This window comes from Coregonus lavaretus, assembly GCF_964263955.1.
Source record: "Coregonus lavaretus genome assembly, contig: HAP1_SCAFFOLD_1422, whole genome shotgun sequence".
Lineage (NCBI taxonomy): Eukaryota > Metazoa > Chordata > Actinopteri > Salmoniformes > Salmonidae > Coregonus > Coregonus lavaretus.
In genome coordinates, this window is record NW_028158226.1 from 68707 (window position 1) to 84389 (window position 15683).

At 43.4% G+C, this 15683-nt stretch overlaps 1 protein-coding gene across 2 annotated transcripts; it reads right to left on the minus strand.

The window, feature by feature from the left end:
* Nucleotides 1–804: 804 nt before the first annotated feature.
* On the minus strand, nucleotides 805–10026 carry LOC311124266 (SH3 domain-binding glutamic acid-rich-like protein 3). Of its 2 annotated transcripts, XR_014612744.1 has the most exons (4): nucleotides 9826–10014; nucleotides 6502–6669; nucleotides 2811–3113; nucleotides 805–1671 (listed from the first exon to the last, which is right to left on the minus strand). XR_014612744.1 is itself a non-coding variant. In XM_084198436.1 (3 exons), the coding sequence occupies exons 1-3, from the start codon at nucleotides 9868–9870 to the stop codon at nucleotides 3051–3053; spliced, it is 276 nt and encodes a 91-aa protein (XP_084054562.1). In that variant the 5' UTR covers nucleotides 9871–10026; the 3' UTR covers nucleotides 815–3050. The 2 variants fall into 2 exon arrangements, 1 of the variants encoding a protein (XP_084054562.1); XM_084198436.1 differs by having other exon boundaries at nucleotides 815–3113; nucleotides 9826–10026.
* Nucleotides 10027–15683: the final 5657 nt, after the last annotated feature.

Consider the following 15683-nt stretch of genomic DNA (forward strand, 5'->3'; position numbering starts at 1 on the left):
TGAGATCCACCCTGACATTTTTTATTAACACCTCTCCTCTTCCCTCATCCCCCACCTACAGCCATCTAACTTGTCAGAGACACAGACAGGAGGAAGGGGTTCAAACCAATAGGAGGAGCGTCAGACCATGGGAGGCGGGGCTTCACCCCAAAGTAATAATAATAATAATATAATAATAATATGCCATTTAGCAGACGCTTTTATCCAAAGCGACTTACAGTCATGTGTGCATACATGTTTACGTATGGACAATGACTTACAGATTTATTTTTAATTTTTTGTGCAACTGCTGGTACTCTCACAATGATCTAATCAGTGGTTCCTTTTTGTATTAGCGGTAAAGAATTAGATTAAATGATTTACCACTATGAAATCTTTGGTCAGTTGTTCAGGACACTCTGTAGCCGTTCTTCAATCAATAGTAGTTACAGTATGTATCTAGCTCCCCTGTCAGTGTGTAGTCAAGTCGATCTGTATGCAGCCAGATAGATAAAGCTGATCTGAGCTCAGTGTTGGTGTGTAGTCAAGTCGATCTGTATGCAGCCAGATAGATAAAGCTGATCTGAGCTCAGTGTTAGTGTGTAGTCAAGTCGATCTGTATGCAGCCAGATAGATAAAGCTGATCTGAGCTCAGTGTTAGTGTGTAGTCAAGTCGATCTGTATGCAGCCAGATAGATAAAGCTGATCTGAGCTCAGTGTCAGTGTGTAGTCAAGTCAATCTCTCTCATTCTCTCTCTCTCAATTCAATTTCAATTTCAATTCAATGGGCTTTATCGGCAAAATATAGTACCAGTCAAAAGTTTTAGAACAGCTACTCATTCCAGGGTTGTTCTTTATTTTTTACTATTTTCTACATTGTAGAATAATAGTGAAGACATCAAAACTATTAAATAACACATATGGAGTCATGTAGTAACCAAAGAAGTGTTAAACAAATCAAAATATATTTTATATTTGAGATTCTTCAATTAGCCACCCTTGATGACAGCTTTGCACACTCTTTGCGTTCTCTCAACCAGCTTCATGAGGTAGTCACCTGGAATGCACTTCAACTAACAGGTGTGCCTTGTTAAAAGTTAATTTGTGGAATTTCTTTCTTCTTAATGCTTTAGCCAATCAGTTGTGTTGTGACAAGGTAAGGGGGTATACAGAAGATAGCCCTATTTGGTAAAAGACCAAGTCCATATTATGGCAAGAACAGCTCAAATCAGCAAAGAGAAATGACAGTCCATCATTACTTTAAGACATGAAGGTCAGTCAATAAGGAACATTTCAAGAAGTTTGAACGTTTCTTCAAGTGCAGTCGCAAAAACCATCAAGCGCTACTCTTCCTAGGATTTATTATGGATCCCCATTAGTTCCTGTCAAGGCAGCGGCTACTCTTCCTGGGGTTTATTATGGATCCCCATTAGTTCCTGCCAAGGCAGTGTCACGATCGTCGGATACAGAGGACCAAGTGCATAATATTATTTTTTTGGTGTATGGGTGGTCCCGGGGATCGAACCCACTGCCTTGGCGTTACAAGCGCCGTGCTCTACCAGCTGAGCTACAGAGGAGCACAGTGATTCTTGGGTAGCAGAAATATGAGACCTTTATTTTTCTAAACAAGACGATGGTTATTATTATTATTATATTATACCAAATATATGCCTTCAGAAAGTATTCACACCCCTTGCCTTTTGAGATGTTGTGTCACACAATGCCCCGTGTCAAAGTAGAATTCTGTTTTTTTGACATGTTTACAAATTAATTAAAAATGAAAAGCTGAAACGTCTTGAGTCAGTAAGTATTCAACCCCTTTGTTATGGCAAGCCGAAATAAGTTCAGGAGTAAATATTTGCTTAACAGGTCACATAAGTGGCAATGACTCACACTGTGTTTAATAATAGTGTTTTTAAAAACGCAGACATTGAATATCCCTTTGAGCATGGTGAAGTTATTAATTACACTTTGGATGGTGTATCAATACACAGAGTCACTACAAAGGTACAGGCGTCCTTCCTAACTCAATTGCCTGAGAGAATGGAAACCACTCAGGGATTTCACCATGAGGCTAATGGTGACTTTAAAACCATTACAGAGTTGAATGGCTGTGATAGGAAAAAACTGAGGCTGGATCAACAACATTGTAGTTACTCCACAATACTAATCTAAATGACAGAGTGAAAAGAAGGAAGCCTGTACAGAATACAGATATTCCAAAACATGCATCCTGTTTGCAACAAGGCAGTTATGTAAAACTGCAACAAAAAAAATTGGCAAAGAAATTAACTTTATGTCCTGAATAAAAAGTGTTATGTTTGGGGCAAATCCAACACAACACATCACTGAGTGCCACTTTTCATATTTTCAAGCATGGTGGTGGCTGCATCATGTTATGGGTGTGCTTGTCATCGGCAAGGACTAGGGAGTTTTTTAGGATTAAAGAAACGGAATAGAGGTAAGCACAGGCAAAATCCTAGAGGAAAACCTGGTTCAGTCTGCTTTCCACCAGACACTGGGAGATGAATTTACCTTTCAGCAGGAAAAATAACCTATAACACAAGACCAAATATACACTGGAGTTGCTTACCAAGACGACATTGAATGTTCCTGAGTGGCTTGGTTACAGTTTTGACTTAAATTAGCTTGACAATCTATGGCAAGACATGAAAATGGCTGTCTAGCAACTTGACAGAGCTTGACGAATTTGAAACAGAATGATGTGCAAATATTGCACAATCCAGGTGTGCAAAGAGCTCTTAGAGACTTACCCAATAAGACTCAGAGCTGTGATTGGCTGCCAAAAGATGATTCTAACATGTATTCACTCATACTTATGTAAATTAGATATTTCTTTATTTAATTTTCAATAAATGTGCAAACATTTCAATCCATTTTGAATTCAGGCTGTATCACAACAAAATGGGGAATAAGTCAATGGGTGTGAATATTTTCTGAAGGCACTGCATTTAAAAAAAAAAAACTAATTTCCCCATGGCATCATCATTATGCTGAGAGTGGAGGGGAGAGTCTTCTGGCAGGTGATCTTCCTCTCTCGGTTACAGCTGTTACAGCTTAAAGAAGGCCTCTGCTTTTCCAGCCTCCACCGCCTCATAAAACACAGAGAAGTCCTGCAGAGAGACAGAGGGGTGGGGGGAGCGATGAGAGTTGGGGAGAGAGGGGGGAGAGAGAGCAATGAGAGTTGGGGGAAAGAGGGGGCAGAGAGAGCAATGAGAGATGGGGAGAGAGAGCGATGAGAGTTGGGGAGAGAGGGGGCAGAGAGAGCGATGAGAGTTGGGGAGAGAGAGCGATGAGAGATGGGGAGAGAGAGCGATGAGAGATGGGGAGAGAGAGCGATGAGAGATGGGGAGAGAGGGGGCAGAGAGAGCAATGAGAGATGGGGAGAGAGGGGGCAGAGAGAGCGATGAGAGATGGGGAGAGAGGGGGCAGAGAGAGCAATGAGAGATGGGGAGAGAGGGGGCAGAGAGAGCAATGAGAGATGGGGAGAGAGGGGGCAGAGAGAGCGATGAGAGTTGGGCAGAGAGAGCAATGAGAGATGGGGAGAGAGGGGGCAGAGAGAGCAATGAGAGATGGGGAGAGAGGGGGCAGAGAGAGCAATGAGAGATGGGGAGAGAGGGGGCAGAGAGAGCAATGAGAGATGGGGAGAGAGGGGGCAGAGAGAGCAATGAGAGTTGGGGGAGAGAGCGATGAGAGATGGGGAGAGAGGGGGCAGAGAGAGCAATGAGAGATGGGGAGAGAGAGCGATGAGAGATGGGGAGAGAGAGCGATGAGAGATGGGGGAGAGAGGGGGAGGGAGAGCGATGAGAGAGGAGAAAAACAACAATTGGATAGGGAGGGACAGCACAAGAGCTGTGTTTGTGGATGCAGTGTGTTCCACTAATTCTGAGTAATACTGATGCAAATAGATGGAAATGGGAGTGGACAGATGAACGAACACAACGCTTTTAACACAATAACAGACAGACAGGATCAGCAATGATACACACCCAACAACAACATGGAACAGTATTTGTCTACATTCAGAGGTTGTTAAAGGGCAGGACAAGACAGTGGCGTACTGCAGTTTTGTGGGTTCCCCCCCCCCCCCCCCCCCCCCGCAAAGTCTGCGCAAGCTAATTTCCTGCTATTCTATACATTTTGCCATGTGGCTGAGAAAGAATTGTGCAGTTTTACAGCTAATTTTCTGTCATTCTAAACATGTTTGCCATGGCTTAGGACGTGTTCATATGCTATCTGGGGAGGGGGGACCCCCAGTGTCCGTACCCCCCCCCCCCCCCCCCCTCCGCCTTCCCGGGGCTGCAGGTGTGTGTGGTACGCCAGTGGCCAGACAGTCGGGGCTGCAGGTGTGTGTGGTACGCCAGTGGCCAGACAGTCGGGGCTGCAGGTGTGTGTGGTACGCCAGTGGCCGGACAGTCGGGGCTGCAGGTGTGTGTGGTACGCCAGTGGCCGGACAGTCGGGGCTGCAGGTGTGTGTGGTACGCCAGTGGCCAGACAGTCGGGGCTGCAGGTGTGTGTGGTACGCCAGTGGCCGGACAGTCGGGGCTGCAGGTGTGTGTGGTACGCCAGTGGCCAGACAGTCGGGGCTGCAGGTGTGTGTGGTACGCCAGTGGCCGGACAGTCGGGGCTGCAGGTGTGTGTGGTACGCCAGTGGCCAGACAGTCGGGGCTGCAGGTGTGTGTGGTACGCCAGTGGCCGGACAGTCGGGGCTGCAGGTGTGTGTGGTACGCCAGTGGCCAGACAGTCGGGGCTGCAGGTGTGTGTGGTACGCCAGTGGCCAGACAGTCCGCCCCAACAGGAAGGATGTTTGCTGTACTGTGTTCACATGAATGTTTTAAAGTGGCCGTGACTCGCCCTGCTGTGGTGAAATTCCAGCACCGCCTGGAGGAGAATTACTAGTGTGCGTGTGTGTGTGTGTGTGTGTGTGTGTGTGTGCGTGTGTGTGTGTGTGTGTGTGTGTGTGTGTGTGTGTGTGTGTATTGACTTATAGCTATGGGCGTTGTGCAGCCTAAGTAATTATTTGATCGTTGGTCCACACCCTCTGGCCCTTCCCTAAACTGTCTGCATTCCAAATGGCAGCCTATAGTCCCCGGTCAAAAGTAGTGCGCTATATAGGGAATAGATGCAACCAGTCAGACAGGAGAACCAGGATGTCACACTGCAGGCTGGGCATGACATTCAGCCTTTTGTTCCAGGCCGACACTTATACATCTGATTCAAATGCTTAAGGTCTACACTGAAGACCATGATCAGCTGATTACATTGAAAAGGATGTTTCAGTACACCCAGTATCTCTCCAGCACCAGAGAAGCTAGGTCTGCTCCCAGTTTCTCTCCAGCACCAGAGAAGCTAGGTCTGCTCCCAGTATCTCTCCAGGACCAGAGAAGCTAGGTCTGCTCCCAGTATCTCTCCAGCACCAGAGAAGCTAGGTCTGCTCCCAGTATCTCTCCAGCACCAGAGAAGCTAGGTCTGCTCCCAGTATCTCTCCAGCACCAGAGAAGCTAGGTCTGCTCCCAGTATCTCTCCAGGACCAGAGAAGCTAGGTCTGCTCCCAGTTTCTCTCCAGGACCAGAGAAGCTAGGTCTGCTACCAGTATCTCTCCAGGACCAGAGAAGCTAGGTCTGCTCCCAGTATCTCTCCAGCACCAGAGAAGCTAGGTCTGCTACCAGTTTCTCTCCAGGACCAGAGAAGCTAGGTCTGCTACCAGTATCTCTCCAGGACCAGAGAAGCTAGGTCTGCTCCCAGTATCTCTCCAGCACCAGAGAAGCTAGGTCTGCTCCCAGTATCTCTCCAGGACCAGAGAAGCTAGGTCTGCTCCCAGTATCTCTCCAGCACCAGAGAAGCTAGGTCTGCTCCCAGTATCTCTCCAGCACCAGAGAAGCTAGGTCTGCTCCCAGTATCTCTCCAGGACCAGAGAAGCTAGGTCTGCTCCCAGTTTCTCTCCAGGACCAGATAAGCTAGGTCTGCTCCCAGTATCTCTCCAGGACCAGAGAAGCTAGGTCTGCTCCCAGTATCTCTCCAGGACCAGAGAAGCTAGGTCTGCTCCCAGTATCTCTCCAGGACCAGAGAAGCTAGGACTGCTCCCAGTATCTCTCCAGCACCAGAGAAGCTAGGTCTGCTCCCAGTATCTCTCCAGGACCAGAGAAGCTAGGTCTGCTCCCAGTATCTCTCCAGGACCAGAGAAGCTAGGTCTGCTCCCAGTATCTCTCCAGGACCAGAGAAGCTAGGTCTGCTCCCAGTATCTCTCCAGGACCAGAGAAGCTAGGTCTGCTCCCAGTATCTCTCCAGGACCAGAGAAGCTAGGTCTGCTCCCAGTATCTCTTCAGCACCAGAGAAGCTAGGACTGCGTCCCCAATGGCAGCCTACTCCTTCTAAATGTGCTATTGACCAGGGCCCACACATACACAATAGGCCCCCTGGTCAAAGGTAGTGGACTATATAGGGAACAGGGTGCTGTTTAGGACGCTGCCCTGGTCTTGTGCTAGCTGGTATTAGACTCACCCCGCAGTAGACGTCCCTGTTGAAGACCTGTGGAGGCAGAGCAGTAGGGTTTCCTGTCTTCTTCCTCATCTCCTCTTTGACCTCTGACCCCTGGGTGATGTCCACCGCCTGGTACTTTATCTTCTTAGAGTCCAGGAAGGAGAAGATCTGGCTCTGCTGCTGCTTCAGCTGACGGAAGGGAACAATGCAAATAATTAAAGAACGATAGAAATACTTAGAATATTTTGTAATATGAATCGTTTATTTCTTAACACCGCCATCACACATTATGTCTGCTTCCCAAATGGCACCCTTTTCCCTATATAGTGCACTACTGTTGACCAGGGCACATAGGGGGGGAATCAGAATATAGAAGGATATAGTAAAAATGGAATGATCTATACTGTTGTGGTTCAGTATAATTTAATAATCTAATGATTAGAGAGGAAGTGGTTCAGTATAACTTAATAATCTAATGATTAGAGAGGAAGTGGTTCAGTATAATTTAATATTCTAATGATTAGAGAGGAAGTGGTTCAGTATAATTTAATAATCTAATGATTAGAGAGGAAGTGGTTCAGTATAATTTAATAATCTAATGATTAGAGAGGAAGTGGTTCAGTATAACTTAATATTCTAATGATTAGAGAGGAAGTGGTTCAGTATAATTTAATAATCTAATGATTAGAGAGGAAGTGGTTCAGTATAATTTAATAATCTAATGATTAGAGAGGAAGTGGTTCAGTATAACTTAATAATCTAATGATTAGAGAGGAAGTGGTTCAGTATAATTTAATAATCTAATGATTAGAGAGGAAATGGTTCAGTATAATTTAATAATCTAATGATTAGAGAGGAAGTGGTTCAGTATAACTTAATAATCTAATGATTAGAGAGGAAGTGGTTCAGTATAATTTAATAATCTAATGATTAGAGAGGAAGTGGTTCAGTATAATTTAATAATCTAATGATTAGAGAGGAAGTGGTTCAGTATAATTTAATAATCTAATGATTAGAGAGGAAGTGGTTCAGTATAATTTAATAATCTAATGATTAGAGAGGAAGTGGTTCAGTATAACTTAATAATCTAATGATTAGAGAGGAAGTGGTTCAGTATAATTTAATAATCTAATGATTAGAGAGGAAGTGGTTCAGTATAATTTAATAATCTAATGATTAGAGAGGAAGTGGTTCAGTATAATTTAATAATCTAATGATTAGAGAGGAAGTGGTTCAGTATAATTTAATAATCTAATGATTAGAGAGGAAGTGGTTCAGTATAATTTAATAATCTAATGATTAGAGAGGAAGTGGTTCAGTATAATTTAATAATCTAATGATTAGAGAGGAAGTGGTTCAGAATAATTTAATAATCTAATGATTAGAGAGGAAGTGGTTCAGTATAATTTAATAATCTAATGATTAGAGAGGAAGTGGTTCAGTATAATTTAATAATCTAATGATTAGAGAGGAAGTGGTTCAGTATAATTTAATAATCTAATGATTAGAGAGGAAGTGGTTCAGTATAATTTAATAATCTAATGATTAGAGAGGAAGTGGTTCAGTATAATTTAATAATCTAATGATTAGAGAGGAAATGGTTCAGTATAATTTAATATTCTAATGATTAGAGAGGAAGTGGTTCAGTATAATTTAATAATCTAATGATTAGAGAGGAAATGGTTCAGTATAATTTAATATTCTAATGATTAGAGAGGAAGTGGTTCAGTATAATTTAATAATCTAATGATTAGAGAGGAAGTGGTTCAGTATAATTTAATAATCTAATGATTGGAGAGGAAGTGGTTCAGTATAATTTAATATTCTAATGATTAGAGAGGAAGTGGTCCAGTATAATTGAATAATCTAATGATTAGAGAGGAAGTGGTTCAGTATAATGTAATATTCTAATGATTAGAGAGGAAGTGGTTCAGTATAATTTAATAATCTAATGATTAGAGAGGAAGTGGTTCAGTATAACTTAATAATCTAATGATTAGAGAGGAAGTGGTTCAGTATAATTTAATAATCTAATGATTAGAGAGGAAGTTGTTCAGTATAATTTAATATTCTAATGATTAGAGAGGAAGTGGTTCAGTATAATTTAATAATCTAATGATTAGAGAGGAAGTGGTTCAGTATAATTTAATAATCTAATGATTAGAGAGGAAATGGTTCATTATAACTTACTAATCTAATGATTAGAGAGGAAGTGGTTCAGTATAATTTAATAATCTAATGATTAGAGAGGAAATGGTTCAGTATAACTTAATAATCTAATGATTAGAGAGGAAGTGGTTCAGTATCATTTAATATTCTAATGATTAGAGAGGAAGTGGTTCAGTATAATTTAATATTCTAATGATTAGAGAGGAAGTGGTTCAGTATATGAGACAGGAAGAGCCCCACCATATTCATAGCAGAGCTCGCGGTCAGTGACTATCAATGTCTCAGATTACTAGTTCTGATCTTGGATCTGTCCATGTAATCTTATTAATTGTGATGTAAAAGCCACAGCTGATCCTAGATCAGCACTCTTACTCTGAGAGGCTTGATAGCATACGGCTGGTTCCGTGGTCCACTGAAAACTAAGCCTAAGTAATGAAAACTAAGCCTAAACTAAGCCTAAGTAATGAAAACTGTCTGCCTGACCGTGGGCAGGCTGAGTGTGGAGTGGCCTGACCGAGGCAGGCTGAGTGTGGAGTGGCCTGACCGAGGCAGGCTGAGTGTGGAGTGGCCTGACCGAGGCAGGCTGAGTGTGGAGTGGCCTGACCGAGGCAGGCTGAGTGTGGAGTGGCCTGACCTAGGCAGGCTGAGTGTGGAGTGGCCTGACCGAGGCAGGCTGAGTGTGGAGTGGCCTGACCGAGGCAGGCTGAGTGTGGAGTGGCCTGACCGAGGCAGGCTGAGTGTGGAGTGGCCTGACCGAGGCAGGCTGTGTGTGGAGTGGCCTGACCGAGGCAGGCTGAGTGTGGAGTGGCCTGACCGAGGCAGGCTGAGTGTGGAGTGGCGTGGTAGGTGGTGTGGTAGATTCAGCCAGGTAAACATTTACATTTTTACATTTGAGTTATTTAGCAGATGCTCTTACCCAGAGCGACTTACAGTTGGTGCATTCATGTTAAGGTAGCTAGGTACGACAAGCACAAGTCACAGTCACAGTCAGTACAACGCTCCTCGATAAAGCAGCTATCAGCAAAGTCAGTGCTGGTCAGAAAAGTGCAAGTGTTAGAACAAGAAAGGTAAGTATAATCAGTTTGACGTCTTCTTCCTTAGATCACTCAGGTAAAGAGACAGAGTGGTGAGGTAGGAGCGCCCGGGTAAATGAATGAGACAGGTGAGAACACCTACCTCTCTGGAACCGCTCACACTGCTGAAATACACGGTGATAGACATGATACCTTATGATATATGCTGTTACAAAGTATCAATACGATATAATCCAGTTGTGTTTTGTGTTCCAGTGGTATGTTGTTCCTTAGAAAAGCTCTCTGTGTGTGTGAAGAGTGTAATGTAGTGTAGACTGCTTCAAGGTGTTGCAGCAGACAAGGTGAGCAGGTTTAGACATGACTTACCTGTTGGCCACACCCTCGGACTGCCGACCACTCCTGTTGTGTCTATTTCTTGCTATTGCCACACACACACAGAGAGAGAGAGAGAGAGAGAGAGAGAGAGAGAGAGAGAGAGAGAGAGAGAGAGAGAGAGAGAGAGAGAGAGAGAGAGAGAGAGAGAGAGAGAGAGAGAGAGAGAGAGAGAGAGAGAGAGAGAGAGAGACCATGGAGGATGTTTGGCTTAGGTCTGAAGAGGTGCAGAAGGTTTATACAGTGTCTTCAGAAAGCACCCTTTGACTTTTTCCACATTTTGTTTTGTTACAGACTGAATTGAAAATTGATTAAATTTAGATTTTTTTTGTCACTAGACTACACACAATACCCCATAATGTCAAAGTGGAATTATGTTTTTAGAAATTTGTATAAATGAATTTAAAATGAAAAGCTGAAATGTCTTGAGTCAATAAGTATTCAACCCTTTTGTTATGGTAAACATTTTCTTAACAAGTCACATAATAAGTAGCATGGAGTCACTCTGTGTGCAATAATAGTTTAACATGATTTTCTAATGACTACCTCATCTCTGTACCCCACACATACAATTGTCTGTAAGGTCCCGGAGTCGAGCAGTGAATTTCAAACACAGATTCAACCACAAAGACCAGGGAGGTTTTCCAATGCCTCGCAAAGAAGCCCACCTATGATAGAAATTAAAGCAGACATTGAATATCCCTTTGACCATGGTGACGTTATTAATGACAATTTTGATGGTGTATCAATACATCCAGTCACTACAAGGACACAGGCGTCCTTCCTAACTCAGTTACCGGAGAGGAAGGAAACTGCTCAGGGATTTCACCATGAGGCCAATGGTGACTTTAAAACAGTTACAGAGTTTAATGGCTGTGATAGGAGAAAACTGAGGATGGATCCACAACATTGTAGTTACTCCACAATACTAACCTAATTGACAGAGTGAAAAGAAGGAAGCCTGTACAGAATACAAATATTCCAAAATATGCATCTGTTTTGCAACAAGGCACTAAAGTAATACTGCAAAATATTTGGCAAAGCAATTATCATTTTGACCTGAATACAAAGTGTTATGTTTGGGGCAAATCCAATACAACACATTACAGAGTACAACTCTACATATTTTTAAGCATAGTGGTGGCTGCATCATGTTATGGGTATTGCTTGTAATCATTAAGGACTGGGGAGTTTTTCAGGATAAAAAAAAGAAATGGAATAGAGCTAAAAACAGTGGAAAACCTGGTTCAGTCTGTTTTCCACCAGACACTGGGAGATGAATTCAGCTTTCAGCAGGACAATAACCTAAAACACAAGGCCAAATCGACACTGAAGATGCTTACCAAGAAGACAGTGAATGTTTTTGAGTTGCTGAGTTACAGTTTTGACTTAAATCTACTTGAAAATCTATGGCAAGACTTGAAAATGTCTGTCTAGCAATGATCAACAACCAACTTAACAGAGCTTGAAGAATTTTTAAAAGAATAATGTGCAAATATTGTACAATACAGGTGTGCAAAGCTCTTAGAGACTTACCCAATAAGACTCACAGCTGTAATTACTGCCAAAGGTGATTCTAACATGTATTGACTCAAGGGTGTGAATACTTACTTATGTAAATGAATATTTCTGTATTTCATTTTCAATAAATTTGCTAAAATTTCTAAAAACATGTTTTCACTTTGTCATTATAGGGTATTGTGTGTAGATGTTTGAGAAAAAAACAAACAATTTAATCAATTAAATACAAAACGTTGGTCGACACGTTTTAAATAATGGAAATAAATGTTGTCCTGTTTAAACTGTTTACTTTCAAATATGTTCAAGTAATTATATTGTAATGACCTCGATAGATCGTAAATAAAATAAATGTCCACAACAGAGGATAGAGAACTGAAAATGTAACGGTTTTATTAACCAGAACTCACACAGGCTACTGTTTGGCCGTAGCCTACACCAAATAAATATGTAATCAAACAACTGGATATTCCAGGAAAATTGTTCAAATTCAGGATTCCCTGAACATACAGTAACCAGCTTCTCTTAACCAGATAAGGGAGTCCGGGATTTATTGGTTCCAGAACAGCTGCTTTTCGTTTAAGTAATTAGGCTAAGCGAAGCGCAGATTTGTTGATCCAACAACTGGCACGTGCACGCCACATTCAAAAGGTCATACATTTTTTTAGCTAGCTAGTTTTGACGGGCCGGACGGAAGTGAGGGAGAGGCTGAAAGCTGTGGATCAATCCTGGATTAACAAACAATCAAACTTTACTCTGTGTGTTTGCGGCAGTTTGGCACGGCTGTGTGTTGCGGCAGTTTGGCACGGCTGTGTGTTGTGGCAGTTTGGCACGGCTGTGTGTTTGCGGCAGTTTGGCACGGCTGTGTGTTTGCGGCAGTTTGGCACGGCTGTGTGTTTGCGGCAGTTTGGCACGGCTGTGTGTTGCGGCAGTTTGGCACGGCTGTGTGTTGCGGCAGTTTGGCACGGCTGTGTGTTGCGGCAGTTTGGCACGGCTGTGTGTTGTGGCAGTTTGGCACGGCTGTGCTGTGACTGAGTCAGAGATGGTAGGAGATAGTGATGGTAGGAGATAGTGATGGTAGGAGATAGTGATGGTAGGAGATAGTGATGGTAGGAGATAGTGATGGAGAACAAAGTGAAGCCAGTATGGAGCATAGTGGTACAAATAAAGGAGGGAGTAGGAAAGAGAAAAAGAAAGTGGGAGAGAAAAGGGAGGAGGGGTTTGAAGGGGAGAGAGACATCTATGGAGGCAGAGAGGAGGCAGAAAAGGAAGTTTGAGAAGAGCAACAGTTTCCAACGCTAGCGGCAGTTCGGAGGTAGAAAGAAATATCTGAAACTTTTAACATCCCACGGAGCACCATTAAATCCACTATTAAATTTTTTTAAAGAATCTGGCACCACAACAAACCTGCCAAAGAGAGGGCCACCCACCAAAACTCACAGACCAGGCAACGAGGGCATTAATCAGAGAGGCAACAAAGACACCAAAGATAACACTGAAGGAGCTGCAAAGCTCCACAGCAGAGATGGGAGTATCTGTCCATAGGACCACTTTAGGCCGTACACTCCACAGAGCTGGGCTTTACGGAAGAGTGGCCAGAAAAAAGCCATTGCTTAAAGAAATAAATAAGCATAAACGTTGGGTGTTCGCCAAAAGGCATGTGAGAGACTCCCCAAACATATGGAAGAAGGTACTCTGGTCAGATGAGACTAAAATTGAGCTTTTTAGCCATCAAGGAAAACGCTATGTCTGGCGCAAACCCAACACCTCTCATCACCCCGAGAACACCATCCCCACAGTGAAGCATGGTTGTGGCAGCATCATGCTGTGGGGATGTTTTTCATCGGCAGGGACTGGGAAACTGGTCAGAATTAAAGGAATGATGGATGGCACTAAATGCAGGGAAATATCTTGAGGGAAACCTGTTTCAGTCTTCCAGAGATTTGAGACTGGGGCGGAGGTACACCTTCCAGCAGGACAATGACCCTAAGCATACCGATAAAGCAACACTCGAGTGGTTTAAGGAGAAACATTTAAATGTCTTGGAATGGCCTAGTCAAAGCCAAGACCTCAATCCAATTGAGAATCTGTGGTTTGACTTACAGATTACTGTACACCAGTGGAACCCATCCAACTTGAAGGAGCTGGAGCAGTTTTGCCTTGAAGAATGGGCAAAAATCCCAGTGGCTAGATGTGCCAAGCTTATAGAGACATACCCCAAGCGACTAGCAGCTGTAATTGCTGCAAAAGGTGGCTCTACAAAGTACTGACTTTGTAGGGGTGAATAGTTATGCACGCTCAAGTTTTCTGTTTTTTTGTCTTATTTGTTGTTTGTTTCACAAAAAAAAAAAATATGTGCATCTTCAAAGTGGTAGTCATGTTGTGTAAATCAAATGATACAACCCCCCCCAAAAAATCCATTTTAATTCCAGGTTGTAAGGCAACAAAATAGGAAAAATGCCAAGGGGGGGTGAATACTTTCACAAGCCACTGTATCTATGAAGCAGGCAGTGGAAGGGTGGTCCTGGAGAGAAGGGTGTCATATGCTGAGGCAGTGAGGGTGATCCAGGAGAGAAGGGTGTCATATGCTGAGGCAGTGAGGGTGGTCCAGGAGAGAAGGGTGTCATATGCTGAGGCAGTGAGGGTGATCCAGGAGAGAAGGGTGTCATATGCTGAGGCAGTGAGGGTGGTCCAGGAGAGAAGGGTGTCATATGCTGAGGCAGTGAGGGTGATCCAGGAGAGAAGGGTGTCATATGCTGAGGCAGTGAGGGTGGTCCAGGTCCAGGGAGATACAGGTTCAAGGGCTAAGAGCATCTAGATTACGGGGCAGGTAGGGGCAGGTAGGGGCAGGTAGGGGCAGGTAGGCGGCGATGTTACATACAGTATATTCTGAAGGTTTTCAGACCCCTTGACTATTTCCACATTTTGTTACGTTACAGCCTTGTTCTAAAATGGATTAAATAAATGTTTTTCCTCATCAATCTACACACAATACCCTGTCACGCCCTGGCTCTGGGGACTCGTGTATGTTGAGCCAGGGTGTTCGTTTCTTTGTGTAGTGTCTATGTTTCGTTTTCTATGTTCTGTTCTAGGTTATGTGTTTCTATGTTGGCCGGGGTGGTTCTCAATCAGAGGCAACGAGAATCAGCTGTTGCTTGTTGTCTCTGATTGGGAACCATACTTAGGCAGCCTTTTGTGCACTTGTCTTTTGTGGGATCTTGTTCCGTGTTGGTTTGTATTGTATAACTGAGGACTTCACGTATCGTTTTGTTGTTTTGTGTATTTGAAAGTACTAAAATAAAAGTATGTACTCGTATCACGCTGCGCCTTGGTCCGCTCATTATGACGATCGTGACATACCCCATAATGTCAAAGTGAAAACAGGTTTTTAGTTTTCTTTGCAAAATTATTACAAATAAAAAATACAAATGATTTACATAAGTATTCAGACCCTTTGCTATGAGACTCAAAATTGAGCTCAGGTGCATCCTGTTTCCTTTGATCATCCATGAGATGTTTCTAAAACTTGATTGGAGTCCACCTGTGGTAGATTCAATTGATTGGACATGATTTGGAAAGGCACACACCTGTCTATATAAGGTCCCACAGTTGACAGTGCATGTCAGTGCAAAAACCAAGCCATGGTCGAAGGAATTGTCCATAGAGCTCAGAGACAGGATTGTGTAGAGGCACAGATCTGGGGGAGGGTACCAAAACATTTCTGCAGCATTGAAGGTCCCCAAGAACACAGTGGCTTTCATCATTCTTAAATGGAAGAAGTTTGGAACCACCAAGACTCTTCCTAGAACTGGCCGCCCGGCCAAACTGAGCAATCGGGGGAGAAGGGCCTTGGTCAGGGAGGTGACCAAGAACCCGATGGTCACTCTGACAGAGCTCCAGAGTTCCTCTGTGGAGATGGGAGAACCTACCAGAAGGACAACCATCTCTGCAGCACTCCACCAATCAGGCCTTTATGGTACAGTGGCCAGACAGAAGCCACTCCTCAATAAAAGGCACATGACAGCCCATTTGGAGTTTGCCAAAAGGCACCTAAAGGACTCTCAGACCATGAGAATCAAGATTCTTTGGTTTGATGAAACCAAGATTGCA

Bases quoted from the DNA above. Each gene is read 5' to 3' on its own strand.
- LOC311124266 (XM_084198436.1), bottom strand. From the start codon at position 9,870: ATGTCTATCACCGTGTATTTCAGCAGTGTGAGCGGTTCCAGAGAG. The intron at 6,670-9,825 runs GTAGGTGTTCTC...CCCTTCCGTCAG, and splicing joins GTGTGAGCGGTTCCAGAGAG to CTGAAGCAGCAGCAGAGCCA. The intron at 3,114-6,501 runs GTGAGTCTAATA...GTCTCTCTGCAG, and splicing joins ACAGGGACGTCTACTGCGGG to GACTTCTCTGTGTTTTATGA.